At 43.3% G+C, this 19,764-nt stretch overlaps 1 protein-coding gene across 4 annotated transcripts in view; it reads left to right on the forward strand.

Moving 5' to 3' along the window:
• Positions 1-19,764, forward strand: part of PPP1R12C (protein phosphatase 1 regulatory subunit 12C) — a 91,283-nt gene that overhangs the window by 16,514 nt on the left and 55,005 nt on the right. For all 4 annotated transcript variants that reach the window (XM_069948510.1, XM_069948511.1, XM_069948512.1 and 1 more), the window contains exons 2-3: positions 16,539-16,669; positions 19,615-19,733. In XM_069948510.1, coding sequence (XP_069804611.1) covers positions 16,539-16,669; positions 19,615-19,733 — 250 coding nt within the window. The remainder of the gene's footprint in view (positions 1-16,538; positions 16,670-19,614; positions 19,734-19,764) is intronic.

Consider the following 19,764-nt stretch of genomic DNA (forward strand, 5'->3'; position numbering starts at 1 on the left):
TGGTTTTTTTGGCTGATGCAGCTTCCTAATATTTCTGATCCTCTCCACACCCCATTATTTGTGTGTGTCTCGGTACAAAGCTGAACAGACTTTTGTCTGATTGCTAGTGATGTTGTTTCATATCTTTGAGGATTGCAATATTTTTGAAACTATAATTACTATTGTCAAACCTTTCCTTTTGTGTGTGTGTTTTTTGTTTTGCTTTTGTAACCCATTATACTGTATAAGTTTGGGTTGTACTTATGTATAAGTATAAAGTAGCATTTTTCATCATGCCACCAAGCTTTTTCTTCCCCCCCCCCCCCCCCTTTCAATAGCCCAAAAAAATTGACAATTCGCGGATGAGATACCATGCCTCCTCTTACAAGGGACAACCAATCACGTGGCTGGGCCGCATCATTTGTGTGTATGTATGTGTGTGTGTGTGTGTGTGTGTGTGTGTGTGTGTATATATACACTCACCGGCTACTTTATTAGGTACACCATGCTAGTAACGGGTTGGACCCCCTTTTGCCTTCAGAACTGCCTCAATTCTTCTTGGCATAGATACAACAAGGTGCTGGAAGCATTCCTCAGAGATTTTGGTCCATATTGACATGATGGCATCACACAGTTGCCGCAGATTTGTCGGCTGCACATCCATGATGCGAATCTCCCGTTCCACCACATCCCAAAGATGCTCTATTGGATTGAGATCTGGTGACTGTGGAGGCCATTTGAGTACAGTGAACTCATTGTCATGTCCAAGAAACCAGTCTGAGATGATTCTAGCTTTATAACATGGCGCGTTATCCTGCTGAAAGTAGCCATCAGATGTTGGGTACATTGTGGTCATAAAGGGATGGACATGGTCAGCAACAATACTCAGGTAGGCTGTGGTGTTGCAACAATGCTCAATTGGTACCAAGGGGCCCAAGGAGTGCCAAGAAAATATTCCCCACACCATGACACCACCACCACCAGCCTGAACCGTTGATACAAGGCAGGATGGATCCATGCTTTCATGTTGTTGACGCCAAATTCTGACCCTACCATCCGAATGTCGCAGCAGAAATCGAGACTCATCAGACCAGGCAACGTTTTTCCAATCTTCTACTGTCCAATTTCGATGAGCTTGTGCAAATTGTAGCCTCAGTTTCCTGTTCTTAGCTGAAAGGAGTGGAACCCGGTGTGGTCTTCTGCTGCTGTAGCCTATCTGCCTCAAAGTTCGACGTACTGTGCGTTCAGAGATTCTCTTCTGCCTACCTTGGTTGTAACGGTTGGCTATTTGAGTCACTGTTGCCTTTCTATCAGCTCGAACCAGTCTGCCCATTCTCCTCTGACCTCTGGCATCAACAAGGCATTTCTGCCCACAGAACTGCCGCTCACTGGATGTTTTTCCTTTTTCGGACCATTCTCTGTAACACCTAGAGATGGTTGTGCGTGAAAATCCCAGTAGATCAGCAGTTTCTGAAATACTCAGACCAGCCCTTCTGGCACCAACAAGCATGCCACGTTCAAAGGCCTCAAATCACCTTTCTTCCCCATACTGATGCTCGGTTTGAACTGCAGGAGATTGTCTTGACCATGTCTACATGCCTAAATGCACTGAGTTGCCGCCATGTGATTGGCTGATTAGAAATGAAGTGGTAACGTGCAGTTGGACAGGTGTACCTAATTAAGTGGCCGGTGAGTGTATATATATAATATATAATCTAGGTCTGGCAAGCCATGTGGCATGTAATTGACTTTTTGCTTTGCCCATAAATTATACAGGTTGTGTTGGGGTGCATTCACATGTTCTGTGTATAAGGTTCAAACGCTGTAGATGTTCTGCACAGCAGATTCACTTAACAGCAAATGTTTGTATCTTTGCGGTAAATCTTCGGTAGCTCATTTTCCATATATGTGCCGTATTGATGGAATGCGTGAATGCACCCTTAATGTAGCGCTACAAGAACATGGTTATTTGCTTCAAGAGACAGCACCACTCATGTTTTGTAACTGTTTTATTGAAGTGAACAGAGCTTAACTTCAAACCACACCTGAACTGTAGAATAGTGTGGGATAGCCCCTTTAATCAGTCCTACAAATAACCTCTCTGCGCTGTTGAGTATTGAACCAGTTTATTGCCGAAAGGTTGTGTTTCTCGAGGTGTGTGTGTGTGTAAGTATATTAGACCTGACCTGAAGCTGCAAGCTATGTGTTCATCTCTCTTCCTGCTGGTGTTCTGTGTTTGTCTAAGCATTTAAAATTATTTTCTCTATTATCTGCCGTGACATTGACAGACATTGGATGATCCACAAGTTGGTTTGCATTTCGCGTGTTTTGTAGAATACACTTTCACAGCTGGAGGAAAGTTTTCTCGCTAGATAACTTGGTGCTAGTTTTTCAGACCGGCCATAGATGGTCCGATGCTGCACTAATGTGCCTTGACTCTTAAAGAGTCACTGTCTTATTTTTTTTTTTTTTTTTGCAGAAATCAATAGTCCAGGCGATTTGAAGAAACTTTGTAATTGGGTTTATTAGCCAAATCTGCCATTATCTGCATGTAAAAAGCCTTTTCCCAGGTCCCCCCCCTCCTTCCTCTTTTTCATCCACTCTGAAAAATCTGAAAATTGTGACTTGTTGCAGGAGACGTACCCTGTCTGCTCTAGGGAGAGGGGAGGGGGGAGGAGGAAGGAGGGAGTTAGCCGGCAGCAGAAAGCAGATAACAGAGGATTACAGGCACAGAGCTGGGTGACAGCTGTAATCCGAGCTCGGACAGGTCACTGGTGACTGTCACAGGAGATATCCCGTGAGGGATTTGTAGATTAACTCTTTGTTGTCCTGTTTTCGTCTTTTCTTTAGCTCTCTCCATAGGAGAACAATGAAGACAGGGGGGAGAGCTTCAAACTGCTTTTTCATGATAAAAATGCATTTTTCGGATAATAAACCCAATTACAAAGTTTCTTAAAATCGCCTGGACTATTGATTTCTGCAAAAGAAAAATTCACGACAGTGACACTTTAAAGCTTTCAAGACTAGCTACATATAAAAAATTATAAAAGACTGATTTTCATAAGGTTTAACCAAGTTAGAGGAGATGTTGTGAATGGAGCTCCACTTTCTCCCACACCCGCACACAGTATATTATTGCTGCCTGATACTACTGATTTTGCTACAACATTGGGTAGCTATGGGTTATTGTGTGCGGGGTTGTTTTACCTGCATGCAAAGCTCACTTCATCCATCTTTTTGTGTGGCAGGAAAATCATTGTTATAGGCTGCACATCTGCAAACGATAATCGTCCAGTGGAATTGGGCCCTTAGGCTGAGGATAACTATATTGTGATCATTATTACCAAGGTTTCCATAAACATTCATTCCCAGCTATCTCTGCATTGTTAGAAATGGCCAGATCCAACAGAGCATCAATTGTTGGCTTCTCTACATACTGGTCCATAAAATTATTAATGAATAAAGAAATGTTCTCCTCAGAGCCTAAACTGTATTTACAGAAACCTTTATTATTTCATTCAGATGTGGTGTAAAAATCCAATGCAGTGAATCCACCAAAGAACCTGCACAGGTTACTGTCTGATGTAGTGTTTTTATTCATTACATTGCTGCAGAATATATACCTGAGACTCTGTGATTTTTTTTTTTTTTTTTTTTTTTCAGATTGGTAATGGAGTTTCCATGGGTTTTTCTTGGCCCACATTGTATATCTTTAAAACATATTCATACATTGGAAACATATACAGAACTTTTATGTCATGTGATCCCGAGCTGCACTGTGCTGGGGTATGGAAAGTATGGATTTCTGTGGTACGTCTGGACCCATAGACTGTATATGGCATTAAAGGGCAACTCCGGCGTTTTTTTTTCTTTCTTTAGGTTATTTAACACACATTACAAAGTTATAACTTTGTAATGTGTCTAAATAACTAAATAACCTATTTGGCTCCAATTTCCCCCCCTCCCACCCCTCTCCCGGAAGTTAAATAAAGTATACATAGTATACATGGACCCCGTCCTCTTCTCCTAGGCGCCATTTCGTGACGACTACGTCACAGCAGGGGCGCGGCCAGGTCTTCATCCTCTTCGATGTCTTCTGCTGAAGTGAATGGGATATGAAAAGGCTGCTGGTGCACTTGCGCACCAGCAGCCTTTTCATTGGCTGGACTGCATCACTGGCTCCCAGCTTGCTCAGCCCTGATTGGCTGAGCTTGCTGGAAGCCATGTGATGCGCTCCAGCCAATGAAAAGGCTGCCGGTGCGCATGCCCACCGGCAGCCTTTTCTCTCCCATTCACTTTACACAGACCCGAAAGTGAGGGAGTTCTGAAGACTGGGGCCGGAGGTGACGGAGTCGCGGGCGGCTGGAGATTCAAGTGGCGATCGTCACTGGAGGGATGGTGAGTATGATCTGTGTGTGTCTGTGGGTGTTTTTTTTTTTTTTTTTCCGTACCGCCAGAGTTGTCCTTTAAAGTCCATATTTGTTGCGCCATCGGCAAGATCTAAGTTATTGGAGGCCCACAGGCCACATTTTGCTGACAGAGAAGTGTGAAGGGAATGGGAGGGAACTAAAATTTCCTGCCACCCTCTTTATCTGGTGACTCTTGGACATTTCCAGGTTTAGTCTTTTATTAGCCTTTAGCTCTATATTATAATGCTTGAAAAAGCACCATATTGTAATCCGTATTCTTCTTCTTCTTCTTTTTGTTCTTCTTCTGCTTCTTCAGCTATTATTCTGTGATTAGTACAGCCCGAACCCCCTTGCGCACTGACACTGTTCAAACTGCATTATGAAGCCCTCGGCGGTGACAGGTGTGCTATCTATTTTTCGTTTTAATCGGATTTATTGTTTTTAAGAAACTTACGTTTTAAGACCCCTAATTTTCCATAGGAAATAATGCCCACACTCTACAGCACTAACAACCAATCACAGTGCATATGCAAATAGCTGAAATAAAGCAGCCAATAGAAATTCTAAGGTCTTGTCAGTCAACGCCTGACAACATCCACGCAGTCACATGTCCACTATTGGCCAATAAAAGATGTAGAAGATGGAAGGTCCTTAACAATTTTATCTCACTGACATGAGTAAGATTGTCATGGTAACCGAGCAATGATCGTTACCAGGAATGTCAAACTCAAATACACAGTGGGCCAATATTAAAAAAAATTGACAAAATTGCGGGCCAACTATAATTATTGAAGCGCGTGCGGCATTCCTGCCACTGTGAGTGTGTGTGTCTCCCAGTGCTGTGATAAATTGCTACAATATGGTTAAACCCCATCCCATGTAATAGCCAACTCCCAATATTACCCCATGTAGTAACCAACCCAACTAAAACTGCCCCACATATTAGCCAGCCCTCCAAATAGTATTCAGCCCAAGTGTCCCATATATAGTAGCCAGCCCTCCCCAATAGTCTCATATAGTAGCCAGTCATCCCGCATAGTCTCATATAGTAGCCAGTCATCCCCCATAGTCTCGTATAGTATCCAGTCATCCCCCATAGTCTCGTATAGTATCCAGTCATCCCCCATAGTCTCGTATAGTAGCCAGTCATCCCCCATAGTCTCATATAGTAGCCAGTCATCCCCCCCCCATAGTCTCATATAGTAGCCAGTCATCCCCCCCCCCATAGTCTCATATAGTAGCCAGCTCTCCCCCATAGTCTCTTATAGAGTAGCCATGGGGGGGCCAGATGTAATTTAAACTCTGAATTGCCCGGCGGGCCACAAATGGCACCACGGGCCCGATTTGGCCCATGGGACAGAGTTTGACATGACTGATCTATACCACGTATACCCACGTGACACAGCAGAGCTGAGCCAATGATGTAGCAGGGCCAATACCCACATGACTTAGCAGAGGTGAGCCAGTTATGTAGCAGAGGTGAAGGTACCAAAGTCACTCTTAAACGGATGTTACATAAGTCGCCCTTAAAGCATGGTACCAGAGTAGCTCTTTAAAGGACAGTACCAAAGTCACTCTTAAAGGGATGGTACTAAAGTCACTTTTACAGGGACAGCTGCTCTGCAAAGGGTGGTACCTAACTTGCTTTTAAAGGGACATTATATAGTTAACTCTTAAAGGGTTGGCACTAAAGTCACTCCTTAAGGGACTGTACCAAAGTCACTGTTAAAGGGACAGTACCAAAGTCGCTCTTAAAGGGAGGGTATCAAGGGTTAAATTTTCTCTTAAGGGTGCCTTCACAAGTACTGTATTGCTGTGTATATATCGCTGCGACTTTCTCGCACATAAACCCACAGTGATACTGATTGCTATCAAGCCAATGTATGTGTATTCTCACTGCGTGTTTGGTGCGATTTTTACATGCGAGTTTTGATTTTCACAGGCGAGTTCAACACCACAAAAAAACGCTGCTACTTTCATGCGAGTTTTGTGCGAGAAATAAGCAGCCAAACGGTACGTGTGAAGGCACCCTAAAGGGAAGTCACTGGTAAAGGGGCGCTCTTTTCAAGCACTATGTATTTCCCTGGAAATGCAAATCTAGTCAGTTTATTATATGTTAGAATACAGTCTGTAAATATGTAAATTGTAGATATCACTGTACACGCACCTCCTCTCAGTAAAATGTGTCATCGGGCACTTCTACAAACTCTTGGCAAGTTTATTCTTGACACAAGCCCTGGTCTCCTCAGAGCTGAAGACAGGAAGCTTGGTCTGTTAACAATAGAACACAGGCAGTGACCGAAATAACCCACTTACTGTTAAAGGGGACTGCTCCCTCTTTGGTATTGTGCAGGAGCTCAATGACGACCAAGGCTTTGTTAATTTAAATTAGAAAGAGAATTGTGTGTGGAGATCTCCAAATGTGATCATTGCTGTAAGAAGACAAGTAAATTATACGTGGGAACCTTGTGGGGGAAGCAGTTTTACATCATTACTCTTTAATGAGGGATCTCCTCAAACTCCCTTTTGTAAATGTTTTTTTTCTTCTTTTTTTGACTTTCACATCAAACCTATTTTTAAGGACAACTCCGGCTGTACGCGGAAAAATAAATAAATAAATAAAAAGACACACACAGATCATACTCACCATCCCTCCAGTGACGATCGGCACTTGAATCCCCCGCCGCCCGCGACTCCGTCACCTCCGGCCCTGTTCTTCAGAACTCCCTCACTTCCGGGTCTGTGTGAAGTGAATGGTAGAGAAAAGGCTGCCGGTGCGCTGGGAGCCAGTGATGCGGTCCAGCCAATGAAAAGGCTGCTGGTGCGCAAGTGCACCAGCAGCCTTTTCATGTCCTATTCATTTCAGCAGAAGACGCCGAAGAGGATGAAGACCTGGCCCGCCCCCTGCTGTGATGTCATCGTCATAAAATGGCGCCCGGGAGAAGAGGACGGGGTCGACAGTGATCGGGTATGTATACTTAACTTCCGGGAGGGGGGGTTGGGGGTCGGAAAGGGCGGGATCAGAGCCAGATAGGTTATTTACACATTACAAAGTTATATAACTTTGTAATGTGTGTTAAATCTAAAAAAAAAAAAAAACCACGCCGGAGTTGCCCTTTAACTTTTTTTATATCTTGAAAGATGAGCTACAGTATCTGAATCTACACTCATTTAAGGAAACCTTTTTTTTTTACCTTTCACATTGACACGCCACCCACAGTTGAAGGGGAAGTGAGCAGTGTAATCCTCGGTCTGGAGCACCATTAGGAGCACTGCCTTGCTCCCGTCGAGTGAGTCGGTCTGCATCAATGCGGTGTGGCATGGAGGGGATCAGCATGTGGCACTGCAGAGGGGTTATGGAAGCCCAGTTTGGTTTGATAGCGGCCTTCAGATCGTTTTCATTGTTGGGTCTGGTGTCTCTCATCTTTCTCTTGACAATACCCTGCAGATTCTCTATGGGGTTAAGGTCTGGCAAGTTTGCTGGTCAATCAAGCAGCGTGATACTGTGGTTATTGAACCAGGTATTGGTACCTTTGGTGTTCTAATTAGGGATGGTCTGAACCCGCCGAGGTTCTGGTTCGGATAAACCCAAACGCTCGGCATCAGATTCCCACTGTCTGCCCGCTCCGTGCAGCGGGCGGATCCAGCAGGAAGACCGCCTGGAAAAATGGAGGATGCACGGAGCGGGCAGACAGCGGGAATCATTACCGAGGGTTCGGGTTTGTACGTACCCGATCCGAACTCTGTTCGGACCATCCCTAGTTCTAATATTTCCTGGTAGATGGCTACATTGATTTTGGTCTTGATAAAACACAGTGGGCCTACCCCAGTAGATGACGCTAGCAGCTTGGATTGTGGTCCTCTCCACTATTTATCCAGACTCTGGGACCTTCACAAATGAAATGCAAAATTTACTTTCATCTGAAAACATCTTTGACCACTGAGCAACAGTCCAGTTCTTTTTTGTCCTTGGTCCAGGTAAGATGTTTCTGGTGTTTTCTATTGGTCATGAGTGGTTTGACATGTGCAATATGACACTTGTAGCCCATGTCCTGGATGCGTCTGTGTGTGGTGGCTCTTGATGCAGCAGTCCATTCGTTATAAATCTCCCCCAAAATTTTGAATGGCTTTTTCTTAACAATTCTATCAAGGCTGTGGTTATCCTGGGTGCTTGTGCACTTTTTTTTTTTCTTTTTTTTACCACGCTTTTTCCTTCCAGTCAACTTTCCATACAGCACTGTGTGAACGGCCAGCTGCTGAAGCAATGAGCTTTTGGGGCTCAACCTCCTTGTGGGGTGTGTCGGTGACTGCCTTCTGGCATACCAGAAATAAATGCTAGAAAAAGTTCCCTGTTTGTAATGACTATATAATATAGGGGTTTCATTTTTTTGAATTAAATTACTGAAAAAAAAACCTTTTTGCTCTTGTACGTCTGTGTTATAATGTATGTGCTCTTTTATTAGGCTTTATAAATCCTTTTTCACACACATTTATATACACATTGACATCAGAATTAGGCTCCTATCTCCACCACCATTACCTGTCGGATTGTCAGGAGGGCCATTTTATATTGATGGATGGACCCGCTGTGAGTGGTGGGTAGAGCTGACAAAAGGATGTGCTGGATGGGGACCTTAAAGTGTCACTGTCGTGAAATTTTTTTTTGCAGAAATCAATAGTCCAGTTTAAGAAACTTTGTAATTGGGTTTATTATCCGAAAAATGCATTTTTATCATGAAAAAGCAGTTTGAAGCTCTCCCCCCTGTCTTCATTGTTCTCCTATGGAGAGAGCTAAAGAAAAGACCAAAACAGGACAACAAAGAGTTAATCTACAAATCCCTCACCCGTTATCTCTTCTGACCATCACCAGTGACCTGTCTGAGCTCAGATTACAGCTGTCACCCAGCTGTGCCTGTAATCCTCTGTTATCTGCTGCCTGCTAACTCCCTCCTTCCTCCTCCCCCCTCCCCTCTCCCTAGAGCAGACAGGGTACGACTCCTGCAACAAGTCACAATTTTCAGATTTTTTGGAGTGGATGAAAAAGAGGAAGGGAGGGGGGGGGGCTGGGAAAAGGCTTTTTACATGCAGATAATGGCAGATTTGGCTAATAAACCCAATTACAAAGTTTCTTAAAATCGCCTGGACTATTGATTTCTGCAAAAAAAAAAAAAAAAAAAAATACGACAGTGACTCTTTAAGGCAGGAATCAGACTTAAGTGGCATAAATAATGCCACTAAAAGAAAACAACTAACTTTGCACATGGAATTTTTTGGGATCAGAAACACTGCGGTCAGATATTAGCTGAGAGTTTGGTGTCTTTCAATGCATTTGCAGTGTTATATTTTTTTTTTTTTTTTTTTAGCAGCAGCAGGGCCGCCTTAAGCTGCTTCTAGGGGGGTAAAAAATTCATGTCTATCTGCATATTGGCGTTTTTCAGTTGAAATGACATGCTAAAGAATCACATGACACCAGAGATGATGATGATTTTGTATAGCACCAACAGATTCTGCAGCGCAGAGATGAGATTTACGGGAAAACGCCAGAAAATGCTGTGCAAAAGTTTGTGTCTGAGAGAAGCCTAAAGACCATGTCAAAATGAGCCGTCTGTGTGGGTGTCTGGCTGCTGGCTTGTCTGAGCGCTGTGGGGGAGTTCATCAAGTATTTCCGACAAGTTTCTGGTATAAATGTTACAAGTTTTTGTGCCATGGTTAGTTGTGGCAAAATTTGCAACTTAAAAGCGCTTGTCAAGTAAAAAGTAGTAATTAATCATGTCCCTGGAAGTGTTGGGATCATAGGAGACATGTTTAACCACATCTCCCAGAATGCCATTGTATTAAAGGAAATCAGAAAAGCTGTAACTTCAATTAGTGCTCTTGCCATCATGGTATGTTGAAAACTGAGTCCGGCCCACTGGCTATATACAGCAACTCTTTCATTGATATAGGTAAAACAGGGCAAGGCTTTCGAGGGTCTTTTAATGGCCTCTTCATCAGATCCTAATTGGACATTGTTTGATTTTTTTTATATTAAATATTATGTCACATTAAAAGCAAAACGAACGTCATTTTACCATTCATGCCTGCTACTTGCCTGCCAACGTTGTTAGAGGATGTTTTAAGGGTGCTGGAAGTGGTTGTGACAGCCTGCGGAAAGACTATTGGCAGCAAAAGCACCGCTGGGAAAGAGATCAGGGCAGTAAACGCTCCCCTATCTGCTTTTCAGTAAAACTGTGTTCACCCCATCATTGGCAGAACAGGACTCTCTGCAGCTGGAAATGGATTTGCAATGGGTAATGACATCAGCAGAGCTCCACTTGTAGTGTTAGCAAAGAAAAGACTTTTTGCATGAGGTAAACATTGGCTCTGAACACCGTCCACGTTCTTTCCCAGTGGGAGATTAAATCAAGTAGGATCCGTGCCAGACACTTAAACAGAGCAACCTATTTCATGGTCTGAGTGTGAGACATGGCATGTGCCTATTGCTCATATGTTACCTGAACTCTCTGGACCTGTTCATTTTCAATTTGTTATTCCTTCACTCATCTTCTGGACTATTTGGCAAACACACTTTGGCTGAAAACTAACTTGTAAGGGTGTATTTTTTTTCTGGAAGAGTAACATATTGCTAGTGGGGTAAATTATATCAAAGCCGTAAAAGGGAGATCTTAAAGTGACTCTGTATCTACCAACCCACCCCACCAAACCACTAGTACCATCTGTTTGAGAGTAAATCCTTACCGATCGTGTCTTTTTTAAAATGCGCCTGATGTTCCGAGATTGACATGAACCCCTCCCAAGAGACGTGAATATCCCTTGTGGTATTGATGACTCCTGGCGCCCCCTACTCCCCTTTCTGTTGATCCCACCTTCCTTTTTGTTTTCTAGTGTTTTTTTTTTCTTTTGTTATTACAATATGTTCAAGGTTTCAAGTATATGCTCATTAGAGGTATAGGTGCTGCCCTTGGGAGTTGTTTAGCACATTGCAACAACGGCCATGATTTATACAAAACATTTGTATGTTCATGAATGGAATCCCGGGCGGAGCGTATACATATAGTATACGCTCCGGCTGGCATTCCTACCGGCAGCACGGAAAACTGACATGTCAGTTTTGTGCAGCCGCTATTAATCGAATAGTGGCCTCACAGAACGTGTCAGTTCACACAACGCTTCTTTGTATGCAGTGTTGAATTGTGATGTGGACGCACACAGGTGCGCCTGCATCTCAATTGATAGAAATGAAGATCATTCGGCCAGTACTGCACTACTGGCCGGGATGATCTTCAGTAACACCGACCGGTGTTATAACTAATGTGAATATAGCCTTATGTGCAGCAGGTAATTTAAACTGGTGTTGCCTTCAATGTCTGTACCCCAGGTCTGTGACACCTCTCCTTTTAGCCTTCCCCTTCTCTTCATCATTAAAAACACGCCCAGATAGGATTTTTTCTATTCATCACTTCTTTTCATTAGGGATGGTCCGAACCTGCCGAGGTTCGGGTTCGTATGAACCCGAACGCTCTGCAGCAGATTCCCGCTGTCTGCCCGCTCCGTGGAGCGGGCGGATACAGCGGGAGGAAAGCCTGGAAAACTGGGATACAGGCTATGGCTGTATCCCAGTTTTCCAGGCGGTCCTCCCGCTGGATCCGCCCGCTACACGGAGCAGGCAGACAGTGGGAATCATTACCGATCCCTACTTTTCATCCTGCCTGGGGATGTTACTAATGATGAGGTGAGGTGAGTGGGGTCTTGTCACTGAGTGATCGGGACCCCCACAGGCTTGCTACGGCTCCTTACCCCCGTCCTGTCCATTCGGCGATTTGTGAAAATGCAGGATTTATACATAGATCGCCAATAACACTGATCTATGCTATGCTATGCTATGCTATGGCATAGCATAGATCAGTATATGCAATCTAATGATTGCATATTTTACAGTGAATAAAAGTGTAAAAAAAGTGTAATAAAGTTTTTAAAAGTATTAAAAAAGCCCTTATAAACCTTCTCCCAATAAGAGTTTAAAAGACCCCTTGCCCATTATAAAAATAAATATATTACATATCGTAGCGTGCAGGATTGTCTGATCTATTAAAATATAACATTATTGTTCCCGCACGGTGAACGGCGTAAACGGAAACAACGCACCAGGATTGCTGATTTTATTATATATCACAAAAAAAATTAGGAAAGAGCTATCAAAAATTTTCTGTTATACCAATATGTTATTAATAAAAACTTGAGATCATGGCGCAAAAAATTACACCCCAACCAGCTCTCCTAGGTGGAAAAATAAAAGCGCTATGACTCTAAGAAGGCGGAGAGGAACATTTCATTAATTTTCACCCAGACTTTAGTGCATCAAAGGGCCCAGTCTTGAAGGGGGTCAAAAGACGACCAGTAAGGATTTACTTTCATCAAATGGATGGTACTAGCGGTTTGGTTGGGTGGGTTGGTGGATACATAGTCGCTTTAAAGAGTTTGTGTCATGAGAAAATGGACTTTTGGTTTAAATCAAGTTTTTATGTTAACCAAAATTTTTTATAACATTTGAAAAGGACAAGTCCTGTCTATTGTGCTGATGGCCCATGGGGTTTGCTGTAAAGCATATCTCTAAATGTTTTAATAATTTAAGCAAAATGGCAGCCATTATAATGTACAAACAATTGCAATAAAAAAAGTTCCAGTATCTGCTAGTTAGTAAAAAAAAAAATAATAATCTAGTGGGCACTCCTTAAAAACAAAACCTATACCTGCATCAAAAATTCTTTACCAGGAATATTACATGATACAACTTAAAAACAAATGTTACGTAAAATCCTAGTTTTGGACGATCAAAGTTTAAGGTGTATGAGGACCTTTAGAGATATGGTATCCAACAATGTGCAATGGCCTGATAAGGCTTGCTTCCTAGCTTAAGTCATACCATTATATTCTGCTTGGGGGAACATAGGTATGTTGGATTGTATGTTTCTAGTCCTAGTTGGTCATGCACATGGCTGCCTTAAGGCTGCATGCACACGTCCAGAATTTTGCAAGCCGGCAGTGCGGAAGCTCTTTGAATTGCCACGGCACTGTAATAAAGCATTTGCATAGCTCTGTTATTACGGTGCTGCAGCAATTCAAAGACTTTCCCTGCTGCCGGGATGATATTGACTCATCATGACAGCCAGGGAACGAATCCATGATTTGTCCTCTCCGTCCGTAAGGTCCGCAAAATTGCAGACGTGTGCATGCAACCTTAAGGCTAGAAGTTGTTCAGTCAGGCCAGCCAAGACCATATTATTCAGCAAATGGCTGTATAGAAATATTCTACAATGTTCCAGCTATGTAACCTGTAAGTGGTCATTGAGAGAAGTAGAATTGGTCACACCTTTGTCCTTCTTTTAAACCCTGCATGGTACGTGGTTCTGTACTTTTCCTTGGTTTAGTCCTCTTTGGAAGGCACAGTCTCGGAGCCTGGTTGTCCCGCATTCTTATCTTGCATACATTTGCCAGGTCATTGACCTTTAAATCTAGTGAACCTACAGAAATGCCTCAGGATGTTGGGCTAAGCTTGGGTTGTGAGGGAGCTTTTGCTTTAAGATTCTTTCTAGTAAAGATTTCAGCATGGCGTATGGTCTGTGAGTTTGCCAGGTTGGTTTGAATGCTTTGTGACCACTGACTACATTGGCACGATGCAGTGCAGCATCTGTGGGCTCAGGGAATGGGTGATAGTTGTAGTTTACTGTAACTATAGATACTTTGCCAAATGCACATCTTGGCTGAATGTTACTATTGACTGTAAAACCGCATTACGAAGGTTGAATGGAGCCATGGTACTCTATATGCCCTGCCACTATTTGTATGTATGCTAATAAGCCCAATAGTTGAATAATGGAATCGAAAGACGTGTAACTTTGGTTTGGACCTCCATCCTGTGAGGATGACGCCTTGAGACCCCCAATTGTAAACACACATATTTCAGTTAATACCAAACTGTGTTGTTTGATCTTATATATGTTGTTGTCCTGACATTTAGCTGTGTATAACCTACTGAATGTAATTAAAGGAGAAGTCCGTCCAGAGGAAATTTTTTTTTTTTTGCAAATGGCAGGGCACAGGGGAGAACATAACAAATTATATTAACTCACCTCTCCCCGTGTCTCTCCAGCGCTGGATAGCTGCTTCAGGACACACATCTAAAATAAACGATCAACCGATGACACGATCATCGGCTGATCGTTTTCTCTATTCCACCAAACTATAATCGGCCGATTCGCACGATTATTACTTTGAGGAATATCCCACTTACTTGTAATACAGTACTAATACATCCTTCTCTTATGCATGGCCATAGAAGTAGGCAGATTTGTTTTTAAGGTATTTGTAGGAAAAGCTGTCCAAAAACCCTGAGCTGATTTCCCAAATGGACTTGGAAATGATCTTTAAATGGAAACTAACTTTTCACATAATATATGTGTATGTGATAGCAGGACTATTCACCAGCAATTCTCTAATGTGTTGTATTTGGCTTTCTTAGAACCTAGCCACTAGGGTTTCTCTCTCCCCTGAATTTGCTATTCATTGTCTTTTAGGCTATGTTTATATCTAGTAACAGGGGGCTGTTGAGTGCAAAACGTTCTGATCACCCCAAACCACTTGTATCTTCAGCTGCTTTTATTCCAAGATCTGCCCTGGGGTTTGTTCAGCAGGTGATGCAGTTATTGTCCTAAAGATTAATTTTTAAACTTGCAGCCCCGTGCCCAATGACTGTGCCTTGGAGTATCTGTGCCCTAACTTTGCACCACCCCTCCGTCCCTCCTCCCCACCCTCTTCATCATTAGGAATGCCCCTAGAACATTTTCTCCTGTTTAACATTGCACAGGTGCCTTAACGATCCAGCCCATGTGCCGTGTTCTCACAGGTGTTGAATAGTAGAAAATCTGCCTGGAGCATTCCTAATGATGATGAGGAGGGCGGGGAGGAGGGACAAAGAGGGTGTGCCAGCCTAATGCATACACAATCTAGGCCATGGCCATTGGGCACAGGGCTGCATGTTTAAAAGTTGTTTTTTAGGACCATAAATGCATCACCTGCCGAACGGACCCCAGGACAGATCTTGAAATAAAAGCAGCTAACTGAAGGTACAAGCGGTTTGGGGGGGGGGACACATTGTGGGTACAGAGTCGCTTTAAAGGAGTAGTGTGGCGGTAAGCAATTATTCACTAAATAACACACATTACAAAGTTATACAACTTTGTAATGTAATATGTTAGTGAATGGCCCCCTTCCCCGTGTTTCCCCCCACCTACGCCACCCCCGGAAGTGTAATGCTCTATACTCGCCTGATTCGTGTTGACCCCCGTCCGCCATCTTAAAACAAAGATGTCATCTTCGGGTGGGCGGCCGAACCGCTCCAACCGTCCCTAATGCTGGCTCAGTTATGCTCAGCCAATCGCGGCTGAGCAGCTGATGACGCGGCAGAGGGCGGCCGGCACGAGGGACGGTCAGAGCAGTTAGTCCGTCTGTCCGAAGATGACAACCATTGTCACAAGATGGCGGACGGGGGTCAACACGAATCAGGTGAGTATAGAGCACTACACTTCCGGGGGTGGCACCGGTGGGGGGGAAACTTGGGAAGCGGGCCATTCACTAACATAACATACATTACAAAGTTGTATAACTTTGTAATGTGTGTTATTTAGTGAATAATTGCTTACTGCTGCACTACCCCTTTAAGTATACCTATCGCGTCTAATTTCTGACATGTCCAAGTAACATGTCAGAATTTAGTACTTGTGGAGATCTTGGTGCTGAGACCTCCAATGTGCTTTGTTCCATCTCCATTTTAGCAAGCGATATATGGAATTACAATGGTAGTATATGGGGCAAATTATACAGGATATCCCATAGATTTTACATTGTATCTTTATACTGCCCACTGATAATTGTATACTGAGCATTGACAAAAGGGCTGAGCAAGTGCAGCCACGTGTTTTGGGCCTCATAATTCTAGCAGTTGGTGGAGGAACAGATGAAAAGACATGTTAGACGTTTGTTCAGATCATAGGTACACTTTAAACATTTGATAACAAATTGAAATTCTTCAGTGTCCTGTTTTTGATTTGTTTTTCTACCCTTGTTTTTGACTGTCATTTTCTGCTTTCCTAGGCATGTATAGATGAAAACTTAGAAGTGGTAGAGTTCCTAGTAAACCACAATGCCAATGTGAATCAAGCAGACAACGAAGGATGGACACCTTTACATGTCGCAGCTTCCTGTGGCTACATGGAAATAGCAGAGTGAGTAAAGGATTGCATGCAGTATACCCTAAAATAAGTTTTACTGTTTGACATTCCCACTAGAAGGGCTCTTGTTGCCATCCTTTTAAGGCACAGTACCACTAAATCTACAGACACCATAAGGTAGGTAAATACTTTAAGGAGAAGTCCAGGACTGTTATGATTTTTTGGAAAAGCAGAATCAGGGAGGAACATAATCACCACCACTACTGTCCCTTCGCTGTCGAGTGTCGGATTGCTGCTCCGGGACCCCTAAAGGCCTTTTGAATTACCTTTTCGTCATGACCCGGCTCATGCTCAGCCTGTCAGTGACTGGGGCGGGGCGCTGCTCCAGTCACTGATTTGCTGAATGTGCTGTCTATCAGCCAGGTGAGGCATTTTCCCCTTGAGTCGTGACGTCATCACAACTTGGGGAAAAAGGGGCCCCGGGGTCGGTCAGGCATCCCGGGCAAAGTTTATGGCCGGACTTCTTTATTGACCTATAGGTAAAGGCAGCCTCTTCTCTAAAGGTGGCTATACACCTTAATAGACCTAAGTCGTCCGAACCGGCTGCGGATTTGGCCATCAATCTAAGCCGTATGGTGATAGGATTCTATAAACCAGATCTACAGTTGGTTGTCTTTAAATCTCCCCTACATTATTAATGACTGACGGCAGAACGATTATCTAGCCATCTGTTATTTGTCCAGCCACTGCCTGTCCTCACCATACACATTATTGGGAGGGGTAAGCTTCTTTCCCAAAACAAAGGGGTTTTGCCATGATAGAAAATCAATGGTTGTGGAGAATGGTTGTGATTGTGGCAGGAGATTCCTGTGAATGCTAAATGCCTACCCTTGGCCTTGTAGATTCTCACTGACAAAATAAATATGTTGAACAATTTTAAAAAATGACAAAAAAATGCTTTTTTTACACTTTGACACGTTTCTCCACATCTGACTAAAGTGGCTTGAACTATCCAAAAAAGCATACTTTCCATATAAAAGGGGCTTAGGATGCAGTACTGTACACAAAGGATGCACTAAATTTTGGCTCAGTTTAGGCCAACTGTTGGTTTAAAGTGACTCTGCACCCACAAACCGCTTGTACCGTCAGCTGCTTTTAATCCAAGATCTGTCCTGGGGTCCGTTTGGTGGTGATGCAGTTATTGTCCTAAAAAACTTGCAGCTCTGTGTCAAACTGGCGTGGCCTAGAGTGTCTGTGCATTAGGATGGCACAACCTCTCTGTCCCTCCTCTCCACCCTCCTCATCATTAGGAATGCCCCAGGCAGGTATTCTCCTGTTCATCTGCTGTGAGAACAGGGAACATGAGCTGGATTATTAAGGCACCTGTGCAGTGTTCACTGCAGAGGAATAGGAAAAATCCTGCCAGTGGCATTCCTAATGATGAAGAGGGGGGGAGGAGGGAAGCAGAGGCGATGCAAGGTTAAGGCACAGACACTCTAGGCCATGGCAGTTTGACACAGAGCTGCAAGTTTAAAAGTTGTTTTTTAGGACAATAACTGCATCACCTGCCAAACAGACCCCAGGACAGATCTTGGATTAAATGCAGCTATCCGAAGGTACAAGTGGGGCGGACAGATTGTGAGTACAGAGTCGCTTTAAATTGAACTAACAGAGTAAAGATGAGTCAGCCTTATTACACAGCCTAAGTAACCAGACGCTTTTTTTTATGCCAGGCCTTTGTGTCCTGTTCTTACTAATCCTACTGTATGTATAGTGTAAGGAAGTTGGAGACAAATAGAGAGGCATGTGACTTGCAGAATCAGACTGTCCAATGTTGGAAATGCATAGGTCTGTATAGAATCTGTAGACACAAAATGGTGGACTATTTAATGACACACGCCCAGCATTAGGCGAACATTAGCGGGTCAAACAATCCTGCTAATTTCTGCAGGTTCAGTTGACTGAATATTTCTATCATCTGAGCATGTTATCAATTCTTTGGGATAGACCACTGGGACCCACACTGATCCTGACTGCACCCAGAGCCCCATACATTATTAATGAGGTGGCTAAATATTTTAAATCACTGATCTCTGAAATGAGTGAATAAATCATTGTGCTGCAACTCCATTTATTCTGAAGTTCAACTTCCCCTTCCCAGGATTGGGGCGATGGCGGTCCCAGCAGTCTGGCCCCAACTTATGGGGAAAGATATCTCCCTTTAAATAGAATAGGATATAACATTCTTAGATGGGAATACACCTTTAAATCTAAAGTGCATGGCCAGCTTAAAGGGAATCTGTCAACCACAACTTAGGTTTTAAATCGCTGATGATGTTAGTTAGGTGTTGGGTCAAGCAGACACATGGTACCTTTGTCATCTCTCCTGCTTTTAGAATGTAGTTAAAGAGGCAGAGCGTCAAAGAGGCGTTCCCAAGCTCCTGAACTGCTACAAGCTGTAACACCACCTCACTCCCACTGCAATACCTGACCCTGTTTGGGACTCTGGTTACTTCTGATTTTCAATCATGCAGGGTCTTGTATTGAAGAGGGAGTAAGGAGGCATTTTAGCTTGCTGCACTTCAGGAGCTTGGAAAAGCCTCTTTAGGGTAAATTCACACGGGCATCTCCCACAAGAAATCCGCAGCTAATCCGCAATACACATATTATTCTTATTAATATGTGTATTGCGGATTAGCTGCGGTTTAGCTGCGGATTTCCTTTGCGAGACGCCCGTGTGAATTTACCCTTAGAGCATAGAATTTTTAAATGAAAGGTAATTCATTGCCTTTATAACAGCTATCTGTGTCAGCAGTTTGGTATCTGAATTGCAGCTGACAGATTACATTCTAAGCCCCGTAAAAAAAGCAAAAAAACCTCTCAGCAGACTTTTTAATGTTTTTGCAAAAGAGCGTTTTTATATTATGTATTTTTTTTTGCCCTTCATAACCTGTAGCTTATGTTACAAATTCAGATGAACTTTTCTTCATTTCACCTAGGTATCTTTTGAAGCATTCAGCAAACATTGCTGCTGTGAACAGTGATGGGGATGTTCCACTGGACATTGCTGAAGATGACTGTATGGAGACTCTGCTTCGTGCTGAAATCACAAAGAGAGGTGAGAGTCCTGGCACTGGCTAATCTTCTTC

This window comes from Dendropsophus ebraccatus, chromosome 12, assembly GCF_027789765.1.
Source record: "Dendropsophus ebraccatus isolate aDenEbr1 chromosome 12, aDenEbr1.pat, whole genome shotgun sequence".
Lineage (NCBI taxonomy): Eukaryota > Metazoa > Chordata > Amphibia > Anura > Hylidae > Dendropsophus > Dendropsophus ebraccatus.